Raw genomic sequence first — 15590 nt, 5'->3', positions numbered from 1 at the left:
CTGCAAGATTTCGCAGACCGGAGGAAAACAACCAATCAGAGCCGAGCTGGAGCCTGCCGTCTCTGAGCAGCTGTCAATCACTCGCAAACGCCAATCAAACGGTCAAACTAGGCAGCGCTGATCAATTATACTGCAAAATCAATCAATCATCAATCATGCCTATTTCCCGTCTCAAATGTTTTCAGAAACATCTTGTAGTGTACTGTTTAGCTGTAAAATGAGAAAGTTTGTGACCCGACAGCCATGTTGAGATCAGTTGAAGAAATACCAAGCAGCCAATAGGAATGCTCTCTCTCTGAAAAGCGTGAAAAGAGAGCACAACAACAATTGATGCATGAAATTGAATTTTCACACAACGAGGTCTATTCATCTTGTTTTTCTGATTTTCTTCAGAATATATCCAGACTGTTTCTGGAGTCCCCACAATGTCTTTGGCCTACTTAAGGGCAATTAGCATTATATAAAATACTGACTAGGTTTAAGTAAGTTACTTGGTTTGCTTTCCCTTTTAGTTAATCATGTATTTGTTAAGTATATAAAAGTAAAGCTCACTTTCACTAATGTCTGTCATGACAGAGATGACTGAGCTACATGGATGACAAGTTGGAATTTTTAAAACACAATAGGCATAAGTGAGCCACAACAATGGTGATCAATCAAAACGTGCAATTTTAGAGGGGTTCGCATTTGAAAATAATGAAGCTGACTATGTGGCTGACACTCACGCAGACATGAACCCAGTTATATGCTGTGTCTCAAAACATTCTTGCTCAGCACCATAAATGTAGGTTACAGAAGGAGTCAGACGATTCACTTGCATAACTGAACTTTCACTGAGCTTAGCGCTAAATCTCTATAACAGACTTGTGGTCTGCATTAGGAGAATTTAAGAAGCCAATGATACACTCTCATCTTTACCTTGTAAGGAACTCGCCTTCACTGGTTCCTCTTGGCTTTTGCCTCATTCACTCAAGAAGCATACTGGAAGTTAAATCGCCATTGCTCTGTGGATTGACAAAATATACATAGTCCACAAATAATAAAGCTGTGTGAATATTGCCTACAACGTAGGTAAGTGAACTAGTGTGATAAGTTGTCAGCTGAAAACAGCATAGGTGAAACACAGCTGCAGACAACTTAATCACCTGACTGTTTTTGTTTGTAGCTGCATTTCGGCTTACTTGTGCCACATTGTCCGATTACATTTGACTGCATCTGAATGCTCAAAGCTTTTCTTCAGATGCTTCCCTCTCTGTAGATTTAAGACTGAGACATACTGTACGACTTGAGATTGACTAATCAGTGAATGTTTGATTTGATTGGCTTCTTCTGGTTGCCACTCAGTGGGTTTATCTAAATACGTGTGCAGCCAGAGTGGATTGTGATTACATACATGAGTGTCTTTGTCATTTTTAGCCAAGAGATGGAAAGCCAAGTCTTTTCTGTCTGACTTTCATTTACATAATCCATCCATAATTTAATTTCCCGTCGATAGTGTTAAGCATCTTTGAGTCCCTGAAAGGCGCTATATAAGTCAAATTTATTATTATTATTATTATTATTATTATTATAATGTTGTTGTGTAAAAGTCTAGTAGGTCTAATTTTGGCCACTGGTGTTTTTCACTTTGACTGAAATGATGTGGTTTCTACTTTCTACTAACTATAGTAACATAGACCACTGTCCTTTACCTGGGAAACCTTGAAAAGCCTCTGCTGCAAGTCAGGATCTGGTTCAAATTTGCATTTTGGGTTATTCTCACATATATATTTAGTTGTGAACTGGATGTGTGTGTGAAAGACAGAAGAAAATAGGATCTCCCATACCTCTTTAACTGATCACTTTTTAACTCTCATTCTTTTTACATTCAAGGGTCCCTATTTTTATGTACATTGATGATATGAATTAATCCATTCGCTTCCCATGGTTAAACGATGACATCTGTTGCAGTGAACATTTGTAGTGTTGTGTTTGTATATGCCTGTATGCAGGGGCACTGCTAGAAAGCCAAGAGTGTCTGAGAGATGGTGTGTGCAAAGGTTGAAGGGGTCAGTCTTAGTTAAATCTCATTAAGCTGATAGACAAATGGCTTTTTCTTGTGCAAGAGCTTCCCAGCACCTGCAGGTTAGGGGTTCAACCAGTAAAACCTGGTTCCTGACTTATCCGCACAGTGATCGAGGAACAGAAGCCATATGTGAAGCGACGACCCACTCAATCTGTTATTCGAATATCACTCGCTCCCTTATGCCTCACCACACTGCTGATGGAGCAGGAAACCGCTATGATGTGTGGTGTGAGAAAGCAACTCAGTGACAGGCAGTCAGTTTTACACTGCCAAAGAATATTATAACCAGGAGAGGACTTCAGCACTGTGGTTTACAGCTATGACTGCACAATGAATTTAGAAATGTGTTTCGACATATTGAAATAAACATTGAAGTTGAAACATAATTGAAGTAATGAATCGATTGTCATATATTATACAGCTTTGCCAGCTGTGTTTTTTGGCTCTCTGACATCAGAAGTTTGAGTGTCAAGTGTTTTAAGAGCAACCTTTAAATGCAAGAACCATCCAAATTGACATCATCTTCTTCATCCATGTAACTACCATTATGAATCTTCACAAGACTTTAACCTCAAATGAACCTTAAAGGGACCATGTGGAGTTTTTTTCCTCTACGGAGAAATGTTTTGATGAGTGGGTTGCCGTTTGGTTTGTATCTTTTGTAAGGACTCTCACACAGACTGCAGACGGTTTCACGCTGTTTTACTACTGTAATGTTTCAAGAAATGTAGCCATGCACCAGCAAAGCTGTATACATGGATGTAAACAGTGCAGCTTCCAAAATATCTAAAAAAAATCATAATTATTTAAAAAATGTTTTTTATATTTTTCATAGTAAAACAATACTTTATTTGACGTTGTCAGGGTCAGAAGAGCTCGATGGGACAAGAGGGACCTGCTGGACGTCCAGGTCCCAGGGGAGAGCTTGGACTTCCTGGACCGCCTGGAGAAATAGGACCGCCTGGTCAGAAGGTGAAAGCGATAATACAAATATTGACCTAAAGTATTCTGAATTGTAGCAGTTTGTCTTGACAGAACAAAGAAATTCTGGTGAAGAAACATTTTCGTAAATTGTTCTAACTTTTTTAATTCCTGACCTTTGTTGGTTCAGGGAGAATTGGGACTGCCAGGGGACAGGGGAGCCTCGGGATTCAAAGGCCTGCAGGGGGCTACAGGTGACCAGGGCAAGATAGGTGACCTGGGACCCAAAGGACTACCAGTGAGTATATACAGGCATTTGTGATTCAAAGCAAAAATCCGTTTCAAAATAGGATTAGATTATTTCCTTAGCCTGGAATAATTGTGTAACTATAGAGTAATATATACTGTATTTAATACTCTTATCAACATGGGAGTGGGCAAATGTGCTTGATTTATGCAAACTTATGTATATACTTTTTATTGGAAATAAACTAACAACACAAAACAATGACAAATATTGTCCAGAAACCCTCACAGGTACTGCATTTAGCATAAAAAATATGCTCAAATCATAACATGGCAAACTGCAGCCCAACAGGAAACAACAGCTGTCAGTGTGTCAGTGTGTTGACTTGACTATGACTTGCCCCAAACTGCATGTGATTATCATAAAGTGGGCATGTCTGTAAAGGGGAGACTCGTGGGTACCCATAAAACCCATTTTCATTCACATATCTTGAGGTCAGAGGTCAAGGGACCCATCTGAAAATGGTCATGCCAGTTTTTCCTCGCCAAAATTGAGCGCGAGTTTGGAGTGTTATTTAACCTCCTTACCGACAAGCTAGTATAACTTGGTTGGTACCAATGGATTCTTTAGTTTTTTGTAATTTCATATGATGCCAGTATTTTTCTCTCTAGCTTTAAAACCGCTTTGAGACCGCTACAACCTCCGAAAGATTGAATAGCGGCCGGGTCCGACGGCAGCCCAGCAGATTTTTAAAAGGTTAATTAAAAATCGCTTTGGTTGTTGTGCTAAAGTTGCGTTAATGCGTTAAAGAAATTAGTGGCATTAAAATTAATTTCCGTTAACAAAATATATAATGGTCATAAAACGTGTCTTTCACAAATAAAATATCTTCTTGAATTGTTTAAGTAGGTCAGAACATTGCTCGTTTTAAATTGATACCATCCCTATGGTTTTATAAGCTTATATACATTCTTTAATACCTCTCTAAATATAGCCTCAGGGGGTTAGATAGCCAATGTGCGTGTCTGACACTTTTCCACCCCGAGCAGAGTAACAAATTATCTGGGCGAGACCAGGAATGGAAACATTCCGCCTGGTAAGGCCAAGTTATGTAAGATCCTCGCCCTCCAGAGACCTGAAAAAGAGGTGCTCCACTTTACTTATGTAACTCCTCAAAGGAGAAGAAAAAAAGAAACAACATTCAATCCCTCGCTCTCCCCTCCCTCCACTAGTTTTCTCCGTTGATGCTCGTGAAACAGAGAGCAGACTCGGGCCCTTGGGTCAGATCCCTTTACACTTCTCAGTGAATAGAGGTTCTCGGTCAAAGTCGCTGGCCCGAAAGCGGAGCCGTCTAGAGGATGTGGACGACTGGCTGTACAAACATAGTGTCTGCCACCCTGGACGACAGACAGTGCTCAGACACAGAGTAGGGTGCAGACACCAAACCCCACAGTGTGTGTTTCTATGGGCTGGGGCTACTGTAGATCCAGACATAAAGCCTTGTGTGTCCTTGTTCTTTTGAAATGGACAAGGACATTTTTACAAGGCCAACTTACTGTGTTTGCCTAGTGTGTCTGGAGCTATAGGTATAAAAACGTACTGTACACTCTATACTCTTACTTATGATATGATGTGTTTCTCGAATGCATACTAAATGTCACAATGACAGTGTGTAAAAGGCTATGTTCATGTTGATGTTATTGTCTTTTCTGCTTGCAGGGGGAATCTGGAGACCTGGGAATGGTTGGTTTACAGGGCTTTCCTGGGCCAACGGTAAGAGATTGAGTAGCTAACCAACCGTAAGAGTGTACAAGATGATAAAACAGAACAGAAGAGGAATATCATTCTTAAAAAAACTTTGAGTATATTGTCCCTGTATAATGACACACAGGGATTGAAAAGATCTCTTTTTCTTTCAAACAGGGGCCGAATGGTGATTTGGGATTTCGAGGTTACCCTGGCCCGAAAGGCCCAATGGGCACTCTGGTAAGTTTAATAGAAATAGAAACAGTAAGCACACTACAGTGCTATCTCTACTGCTGGGATTGAAATTCTAGTAGTGGAATAATATTAAACAGAATACAAGATTCTGTAATACTTGTACAGATCTTTGTAGAGTACACACACTTGCTGTTGTAATCACTTAGGACACCCTGTCTTCTGGGAACGTGTGAATTCAGACAGACTTGTTTATTCATCCTTGACCCTGCTGTTTGTTTCAGGGATTCACTGGACCTGTAGGCCCTGAAGGAATGATGGGCCCAATGGGAAAACCCGTAAGTTTCTGTGTGTGTGTGTGTGTGTGTGTGTGTAATGAGAATGTATAATGACGAGGCAATGATTAGCGAAGTCTGTAGAACTAAGAAGGATGTTGACCCAGTGGAAGTACTTTTAATAAAACCAATCTATTAACTGGCCATGTGCTAATTCAAGTCTATGTAGAATACAGAGTGGGATACAATGCTGTATATGTTTTCATGTTGTTATGTATCTTTTCCACAGGGGCCAAGGGGTCCGAAGGGAAGCAGTGGCGAAATGGTAAGATCTGACTCAAAACCAGCAACCAAACACCGAAAAAAGTCTGTCAGACTGATTATGTGATAATGATTTATATTACGTATGATTACATGCTGATACACCGTGTGATTATATCATGATTATACTTGACTGAAGAGTCAGACTCGAGAATTCCTTCCAGAAAAAGCATTGCTGGGCCAGTTATCATGGCGCCACCTCAAAGCAGATCGTGGGTGTAAAAAACAGACCTACTGTAGATGACGAACGCTGTGTTTAAATGTGCATGAAAGCTAGCTGGGGTTCAGTGATAGTTTTGTTTATACGGTTGTCCTTAAGTGACAGCAGATCGGTATGGCTGAGTCATAGTGAAAGTAGCTCTTTCAGTATCCCGCTGTGGGGCTTTACAGTACTCTCAGACCCTCTTGTGTAAACACTGTCGAGGAAATGCCTTGTCAAAATATTAGCACGGCAAACCACAGTGCAATCCGCATATTCACTTCTATATCCCTGCTACCACTCTGTAATGCTCTGCAATGTACACAACCACGCACAGGCTGTGTACACTATACCCCCGTCATTCTAGCCTTTTCTCAAACACTGATGGTGTCAACTATGTGCATACTCCCACATATACTGTATGGACTACCTGAAACCACCTGAGTGCAGCTGCTCCAGGTAGCTGCTATACAACAATCAGCCAGAGGGGGCAGTAGGTAACCACTGTGGTTATGCACAGTCCAATTCCTACTGCTATTCCTCACAGTCTCAATCACAGAGAAAGGTGATGGGAGAAAATGAATTATGATTCTGCAGTTGTTCCCTGCAGAGTCCCATTCTGCTCACTGTGATGCTGCACTTTAATTATCCAATACACATTATTTTTTTTAAGTTCTCAGCTATCGATATGGTATTCATGTTGGAGTTTTTCACATGGGCTATGCTACAGTAAAGTCTTGAGGTTGCCAGAGCAAACAGGACAAACAGAATACATTTTTTAAATGATTGTTTGGGTGTTTTGAAGTGGGGCTGTATGAGGTACTTCTCCATAGTCAGTGTATTACCTACAGTACCGTAGATGACGGTCGGTACGCCTCCAGTTTGGAGAAACAGACAGGAGCACCGACACCGCAGTAAAGCAATGTACTGCTGTGGACAGGGACAACAAAACATATTTTAACCACCTAAAAGAAAGGCTCACCTAAACAAATCAATATCCGTTTAAGTGTATGCTATATTCAGAATATATTCGGTGGTTTACCTTGCCGTGAGCTATACAGTTTATGTTTCCGAAGGGGAACTGAAGCCGTTATCTATGCTCTCGCCAAAGCAACCAGACTCCATTGAAAAAAATTTACCTCCATGCTGGGGGTGTGCCAACCGTATATATCTACTGTAGGTAATACACTGAGTATGGATAAGTGCCTCATACATCCCCACTTCAAAACACCCAAACTATCCCTTTAATGCATAATTTTAGCCATGTTGACACTGATTTTCTTTCTCACACCTTCAGGGGCCTCAAGGGCCAGAGGGAAATCCAGGACCTAGCGTAAGTGTGAACCTCACTATCATATTTTGGCTTACAGTACACATACTCTATTAATGTAACAATACATTTCTGTGATATGTCTAATTATGAAGCGTCGTGGATGAGCTTGCTTTCAATTCAGTCAGTGCAGGCAGACTTAATTTTGGGCCAGAATGTATAAAAGCTCTGGAAACATGGCGATGTGGGATTACTGGTTTCATTGCTATATGAGATTTCTTTTATATAATCATTATAAAAATACTAAGACTAAAACACTACGCTATTTCAAATGTATTTGTTCAGTCCAGACAAGGCAGTTCTCTGGTTGAACACTCAAACATCTCCCTATAAAGTATTCAACGTGGTTTACCAGAAAGTGAACTGACCACAACCACAACGGGATCATTTTTCACTGTGTCACTCATTTTGTCTTCTTCTTTCTTCCCACCTTAGGGACCTCCTGGTGCTCCAGGTCCAACAGTAAGTGCTTCATGTCACTCAAGTAGACAGGATCCGCTAGAAGGCAGTCCTGTTTTGAGTTTCATGCAAAAGACATAAGGTTTAGACCATAAAGTTGCAGGGGAAATTGTCTATCTTTTGCCTAATTTTGAGACTGTCTGGAGACATTACATTTCTCTTTGTTCCTGAAACTCAAGCTTTGAGACAGCCCAAGCTTCAAAAATCTTTTCAGAGAAATAGAAAAGACAGCGGAGCAAAGCCAGGATGTGATAGATCTAGGGCAAGCATTTTTTATTTGTGTATTTGCTAAACTGTAGATGAGCCAATAAATCCTCCATGTCATTGAAAAGAACACTTTTGTTCAGTAGCATTGGCGTTGGATATCAACAATCATCCTCTTCTGGCACTGTGATAGAAACCCTCCTCACATCTCTTATCTGTCATAACTTGTGGATCAAGTGTAGCTCTCTGCTATCTGAATGACCTTTTCCTGTGCGAACAATTCCAAGAACCCAGAAAAGCAACTCTATCAGATGTCTTTTCGTTGTTTACACACATTATGTGATATAACTGTAGTGATTACGCTGGGTGGAATGTGTTATCCTTCCCCCTACTGAAGTCAGGAATGTCAGGGTTTATTGATGCAGGACTTATTTTACTGTTGTCCTCTGGTATTAACGTGTATTCTTGTTCTATTAAAGTTTTCTCTATAAACCGGACATGTATTGAAACTGCCATGTTTTCTATAACCAATGAAAAGCCTACGGATTAAAATCTTCCAGCGAAATAATGAACAGGGCGGTGAATGTGTTATGTTTTCATTAAACTGAATATGTTGATTTTGAATCCACAGAGGCAGATGTATGTTGACTCAGCAGTCTACGGTCTATCTGACTCCAACGCTGCCCTCAGGACAGAGGTACAGTAAGGCACTAATACACTGAGTCAATGGACGGGGTGAAAGGGTGGATTGTTGCATGGATGGCAGATAAGTTAGCAGATGGACAGATGAATAAATGGAAATTAGTTTAAATTCAAATGCAGTGTTCTTCACAGTTTCTGTTATGCACTTTTTGTCGGTATTATAACTGTAAGGAAGGCACTTGATATATCATTTCGGAGTTTGACAGTGTTGTCTTTCCTGTTCTTAACCAGAGTTTCCAAAACACGGAGATGAGCCTGCCAGACCAGAACACGGAGATACTTAAGACTCTACGTTTCCTCAGCAGTGTGATTGAGAGCATCAAAAAGCCTCTTGGCACCAGGGAGAACCCGGCTCGTGTCTGTAAAGATCTGCTCGACTGTCATCAAGAGCCCAGCAATGGTGAGAGTCTCATCTACCTGATACTGAAAGGATGGGATGGCAGGATTTTAGGCATATGAAGATGTTTGCATTTACCTTTTTCTAAAATACCTCTCTCTCTCTCTCTCTGTCCTCTCTTTGAACTGGTTACTTTCAGGTTGGTTCTGGGTTGATCCAAACTTGGGCTGTACTTCTGACGCCTTCAAGGTCTTCTGCAACTTTACCGCAGGAGGACAGACCTGTTTACATCCAGTGGCCTCTAATAAGGTAACATTGAAGTGGTGAAAAGATGAACATATCAACTTGATAAATAAAATAAACTGCCGTTTGTTCACTTTATTGAAGCCTAAATAAACAGAAATAGTGATTATGTTTTGGATGGTGGGGACAGGTACATGCTCTGTCATTCCCGTCTCCATCCATGTTAGTTGATTAATAGAGCACTAATTTAGATACATTTGGAAAGAGGACCTATTATGCTTTTTTGCTCTTTCCTATTCCTTTAGTGTGTTATATATATTTATTGTGCATATAAAAGGTCTGCAAAGTTACAAAGCCCAAAGTCCACGCCAAAGAGAGTTACTCTCCCGCACAGAAACACTGCTCCTGAACTGCCTGAAACGTCTTGCTTGAAGTCCCGCCTTTTCTTCTGTAACGTGGTGATGTCACCAAGTAACACATTTGCATAATACCTGCGTAGCGGCTAGTTTGGCACGCCCTCAAACAAAGCTAGTTAGAGCGGAGTTTGAAGAGTTGTGTTCGGTTGATCAATCAAAACAGTGGGCCAGCTGACCAATCAGAGCAGACTGGGCTTTTCGTGTGGGGGGGGGGAGCGGGAGCTCAAACAGAGGGTTTCAGACAGAGGGTCAAAGAGGCGCTGCAGCACAGATAGTATGAGAAGAGTAAAGAGTTTTTTGAACATTAAAGTATGTAAACATGTTCTAGTAGAAACCCAAAATACAAGTATGCACTTGAAAATCAGCATGATAGGTCCTCTTTAATTCTACAACAATCCTCTGTATTGTTCTTTGCTTTGACATCGTACGAGGTTATATCACAGCTTTTCAAACATTTGAAGTGTTGAATTGTGGTTGTAATGGCAGACTGCTCACACTACTGCTTCTGCTCTCCGTCACAGATGGTGTTTGATATAGGGAAAGTCCAAATGAAGTTTCTCCACTTACTGAGTACTGAGGCCAGTCACAGCATCACACTCCACTGCCTAAACGCTCCTCCCTACGGCACCGCAGACAGCTTCAGCTCCACTGGATCCTCGCCGCAAGAGAACACCACACTTCGGTTTCGTGGCTGGAACAAACAGACGTTTGAGAAAGACACACTACTTGAACCACAGATGCTACAAGACGATTGCAAGGTAATGAGCAGGACTGATTCAGCAGCACCTTTCCAAAATAAATAGTTGTGAAACATACTTTATCAATTTGGAGTATGAATCACATGAATGATTATTCTTTTTTTTTTCTCTCCTCCACCCCATCCTCTTTCAGATCCAAGATGGCAGCTGGCACCAGTCACGTTTCTTCTTCCATACTCAGGACAGTCGTCAGCTACCTATTGTAGACATACAGGAGTTTCCCTCGTCACAGCCCAGTAGTCAGCGGCATATAGAAATCAGTCCAGTCTGCTTCCTCTGACACCAACATCACCAACATATTTACACAAACTACTAAAATGCAAGGCTGTTACAAAAAATGGCTACCAAAGAGTGAGAGTTTGTTGGAAAACCGTTAATGGGACCTGTCCCAGCAACAACTGCCTCATATCCAATCGAAGGCAGACCTGCATGGAAGAACTCAATCTCTGTGGAACATCCAGGCCTAGAAGGCCAAAGGAGAACAGTGTATACCAATATTTATCAGTAACTGTATAAAGTATGTTTTGTTGATATTTGTTAGTCAAACGGTGCTTAGGTTGACTGTGTACGGACCCACATCACTCCCTGATCACAGGGAAGGGTCTCACCAAGCAGCAGCCTATCAAAACTCACGCCTCCCTCTCACTCCTCACCCCCACACACACCCAGACCATCCTCGGCAGAGGCCTAACCCGAAGGAGCGTGCCAGGCCGCTACATAGGAGCACTGTCTAACTAAAGGTTTTCTATGAGTGCAATAGCATGTGGATAATGTGTGACTGCTTTAAATATTTCATTTTTCCCGATCAAAGGCTATATTTTTCATCGTTTTCATGATATTTTTTGTCTTTGGTCCTGCCCAGTCGGACCTGTACATCTTGACAGATGGTGCTCTACCTCTACCTGCTCATTTGCTTTCTAGAATAGTTGCTAATGTCAAGTTAGACTTTTTTTTTTTTGCCTTTGTGTTGTATGTACCGGTTACATCAAGATTTGTTATGTTGTCTAAGTACTTATGTTGATTTGGTCATTTCTAATTTATGAACCATTTTTGATACACTTCATATTTTTGTAGCTTTTCCTTCTATGTGGTAGGTTCTTCAGGGGAAACCTATCATTGGTGCTGCAACAAAGAATGAGTCATCAGTGAGTTTTTACATTTCCTGTGTATATATTGACAGCATACTGTATGTTTATTTATATCCTTTTTGTTTTTTTGTTTTTCACATTACTGTACCACAGTAAGTTATACTCTCAGAGAATTATTTGGTCAACCACAGCTCAGTCTAAAGAAGTATTTATGTTTTAAAAGGTGTGTTTGTGTGTGTGCACACCTGTGACTGTATGTTTATCATACTGTTATTTTAGTTCATTCAGTGGTGGTTAGGTGGACTGGCAGCTATAATAGGCCAGAGTCAGAATACACAGAAAACACAGTCATTATATTCTTAAGTTATGTTACCTTGAACAAAGTGTAATTATATAAAGTCAGTGCAGGATAAAGGTGGATGCAAATGTGTAAATAATAAATACGTTGACAAATAAATAAATGGAGCATTTTATCCACAAACGGTTCTGTACTTTATTTGTCTAACACGGTCAAAGTCACACAATATGCTGATGATCAAATTATGCTTGAATGCCAACCGTAACATAATTAGTATTATACTGTATACTGTTTCCTACTGACAAAATCTATTTTAGGTTAGTGGCGGCCTAAAGGTTAAAGAAGCAGTTTGATACCCAGACCCCGGCAGGATAAATCTGGTGCGAATGTGTGTGGGTGTGATCGGGGTGTTCTTCACTATTCACATAATAGTTTGAAAGAGAGAGAAATGATTTGGATTCTTATAAACACAACATTAAAGACTAGATTTCAGAAGAGCATTTGGGCTATATTTAGGCCACATAGTGCAAATCGAGGAAAGATGTCATCTTACATCGGCAAAATCAACATAGTGAGTATACTATTCATGACTCTTGTGCCAATCCCTCTAGCACAGGTTAACCTATTCAAACTTTGACATATTATAGATGCACTTTTGCCGGGTTCTCCGGCTTTCTTCCACAGGCCAAAGATATGCAGGTTAGGTTAATTGTTGACTCTAAATTGCCCGTAGGTGTGAATGTGAGCGTGAATGGTTGTCTGTCTTTATGTGTCAGCCCTGTGATAGTCTGGCGACCTGTCCAGAGTGTACCCTGCGACCCTGAACAGGATAAGCGGTCGATGGATGGATATTATAGATGCAAGTAACTCAGAGTGTTGCAGGATAAACTGCTGATCAAATACTGTGTGTGCACATGCTCTCCCTCTCACACACACATGCACAAATCTTACAGCAATGCTGATGTCCATCTGCTTGCTATGTTGGGACCCCCTCGAAAACGAGATCTCAAAGTGTTTTATTCTAATAAATACATTTGGAAAAACAATAAACCCATCCAGTATAAGCATACATAAAAGGTGGTGAGGAGCTAGACTTGCAAATAAACACCTCAATTCGTGCATAGATCATAGACTGTCTACACTTACTACATGTAAGCTACATGAGAGTCATAAAAACAATCTGCAGCTGGGCACAGAGTGAGAATTTGGAGTTACTATGAAGAAAACATGAGGACAACAACAGCTCTGCATTGTATATGGTCTGTGTTTACTTTTGAGGGGAATACACACTTCATTATCATGGGGTACAAATATGGAACACCAAAATACATGTTATCAAGAGCTCGTTATCCTTAAAACATTTTGAAAGGAAATTATCATCACATTTAATTAATGATGTCTAATTATCTTTTGATATGTTTAGATATATTTTCTTTTCTTCTGTGCTGTTTTTTGTATGTATTTCATTGTTTTTATTGGATTGTTTTCCACTGTTTGGTTAGTTTTTTTCTGCACATTTTGTGTACTTCTTGTTGTTGTTTAACTTTTGTTGTATTTTTAAAATTATGTTAGTTTAGATCCTTCTTCCTTTTTTTGTTATTGGTTTTTTTTCCTCCTGCGGTTGGAGGGGAGGTCCTTTATATAAGCCTGTGGCTCCTTGACCTCTCATGACACATTTCTTTTTTTTTTTTTTCATTGACTGGATTTTGTGCAGTTTTATATATGTGCAAATAAATAAATAAATAACTAAATAAATAACTAAATAAATAACTAAATAAATAAATAAATAAATAAATAAATAAATAAATAAAAAAAATTAAATTATATGGACACATCCCCATCCTCATCATCTCAGTGTGCTTACTATGACAACACTGGAGGGCGCTGTAGTTCTCATCCACCAACACCAGGAGGCGCCAACGAGCAGCTTCACAACCGGAAGTCATCTCCACGTGTTGCTGCCAGTTTCTCCACCGGCGGCGGAAGACGGTTTGTTTTGATGCCACCGGGTTGAGTCCAACGTGTGTGAAGGCTACTACTACTACTACTTCTCCTGTCATGTGCTCTGTAACTGTACCAACAACAGACATAACAATGAGAGCAACAGTGGAGAACAACAGTCTGGAAGAAGAAGAAGAAGAGCTGAGAGGAACCAAAAGAAAGATTTCCCTCTCCAAGTAAGTGTTTTAACAGACAGGACAGGAAGTCAGGAGCGAACTGTGCTAATTTACAGTAAGTTTAGATAGATAGCGCTGTAACAGGTTCATGTTAGCTTTAATGTTTGTTCACTAGAGCCCTGCTTTCACTTTTGAAGAAGTTGTAAAGATATATAGATGTTACTGATGGCATGTAAACAACGCCAGGTAGCGCCATGTGCTAGTTAGCTCAAACTCAACTACTGTACTCATTCTTTCCTTGTTGTTACCTTTTTATGTCTCATTTCTGTGAGTGTTGTTGCCCTCTAATACTTGCTGTGTGTTTTCAGGGGAGTTTTCAGTCAAGTGGGTTCTTTATTGCACTTTCTTTGTCCTTTTTATCCACCCTGTGGGGTCTGGAATTAACCTCAGACTGTAGAATTATGGGATATATCATGTAACCTTAATGCATGACTATATTTGGTAACACTTCATTTTACAGGTCCACAAATGTCATGGTAATTAGGTGATAATTAGCAAGTAACCTATTTGAAATTTCTTTGCAATCACTTCCCAATATTTACCTTAAAATTTCTCAAAAATTACTTTATTATGAACATAATTTAATAATTCTATACTAAAATAGCATCTAATGGTTAAAATAGGGCCTTTAGGCTTGAGAAGCGGCTGCTCTTCATTTAGAGGTGGAAAACTAATAGAAGACACTTCTGATCAGACACAAATCTCACCACTGTGTGACTTCTTGGCTACACAACCTGGTAGCTGATGTCATGATTCAGGGAGTTTTTAAAAGACTTCCAAATAAGTTATTTGCTAATTATTATCTATTTATCAGCAGACATGGAAATAAAGTAAAACAATTAACTTTGTATTATTTTCCTGGAAATGTATTAAATTAATTACCAGCTATTGAGAAATAGTGGAATATAATTATTAAATAATGTTTATAATTTAATACATTTTGAGGTAAATTTTGGCAGTAATTCCAAAGAAATTTCAAATAGGTTACTTGCTAATTATCACTTACCTAATTACCATGAAATTTGCGGACCTGTAAAATGAAGTGTTATAATATATTTAATTTAGGCTTTATAATTGCTTTTTAAAAATAATATTTCTTAATATAAGGAAAACCTGTCTGCCATGGTGGCAGGTGACCTGAAACTTTCACCTGCCTTTCACCTTTCTAATTTCATACCCTGCCACCCTGTCACACTTTAACTGTGAAACTGCTCACAATTTGTGTGCACCACCATGCTAACATGTCGTCTGTCTGTCCTGCAGTTGTGGTGTGTGTGGATCAGAGGAGGCCAAGTACAGATGTCCTGCCTGTCTGGGCCATTCTTGCAGGTGAGATTATTGAACACCTAATGTAGTTATTTTACTAACAATTAAAGAGCCACAATGGGCACCTACACAAATCTTAAAATCTTAAGGGCCACAATATATAATTAAAGGTAGGGGAAAGAAAAGACTTATATTAAATTTTCTTGGTTCTACTTAATTATTCTTTAGTTTTTTTTTTGTTAAAACTGACAAGCCCTCAAAAGTCACTGTCAAAGAAAGGATGACAACTGCTGCCCTACAGAATTTATTTGATTATTATTCCACTTTGTTCATGTTATACAACTTA

General features: G+C 39.7%; 2 protein-coding genes across 4 annotated transcripts in view; both read left to right on the top strand.

The window, feature by feature from the left end:
• Nucleotides 1–11976, top strand: part of LOC119488797 (collagen alpha-1(XXIV) chain) — a 96597-nt gene extending 84621 nt beyond the window's left edge. Inside the window, exons 48-60 of one of the 2 annotated variants that reach the window (XM_037770705.1) lie at nt 2930–3037; nt 3177–3284; nt 4953–5006; nt 5157–5219; nt 5456–5509; nt 5736–5771; nt 7264–7299; nt 7732–7758; nt 8591–8656; nt 8893–9061; nt 9198–9307; nt 10179–10415; nt 10549–11976. In XM_037770705.1, the coding sequence (XP_037626633.1) occupies nt 2930–3037; nt 3177–3284; nt 4953–5006; nt 5157–5219; nt 5456–5509; nt 5736–5771; nt 7264–7299; nt 7732–7758; nt 8591–8656; nt 8893–9061; nt 9198–9307; nt 10179–10415; nt 10549–10695 (1215 nt within the window). In that variant the 3' untranslated portion in view covers nt 10696–11976. The remainder of the gene's footprint in view (nt 1–2929; nt 3038–3176; nt 3285–4952; nt 5007–5156; nt 5220–5455; nt 5510–5735; nt 5772–7263; nt 7300–7731; nt 7759–8590; nt 8657–8892; nt 9062–9197; nt 9308–10178; nt 10416–10548) is intronic. The other variant, XM_037770706.1, reaches the window with a different exon arrangement.
• Nucleotides 11977–13698: 1722 nt separating this feature from the next.
• The window catches only part of znhit6 (zinc finger HIT-type containing 6), a 33280-nt gene continuing 31388 nt past the window's right edge, over nt 13699–15590 (top strand). The window contains exons 1-2 of one of the 2 annotated variants that reach the window (XM_037770899.1): nt 13699–13978; nt 15242–15307. In XM_037770899.1, coding sequence (XP_037626827.1) covers nt 13860–13978; nt 15242–15307 — 185 coding nt within the window. In that variant the 5' untranslated portion in view covers nt 13699–13859. The remainder of the gene's footprint in view (nt 13979–15241; nt 15308–15590) is intronic. The other variant, XM_037770898.1, reaches the window with a different exon arrangement.

Source organism: Sebastes umbrosus, chromosome 5 (genome assembly GCF_015220745.1).
Source record: "Sebastes umbrosus isolate fSebUmb1 chromosome 5, fSebUmb1.pri, whole genome shotgun sequence".
NCBI classification, from domain to species: Eukaryota; Metazoa; Chordata; class Actinopteri; order Perciformes; family Sebastidae; genus Sebastes; species Sebastes umbrosus.
This window is presented reverse-complemented; position numbering and strand designations above follow the sequence as displayed.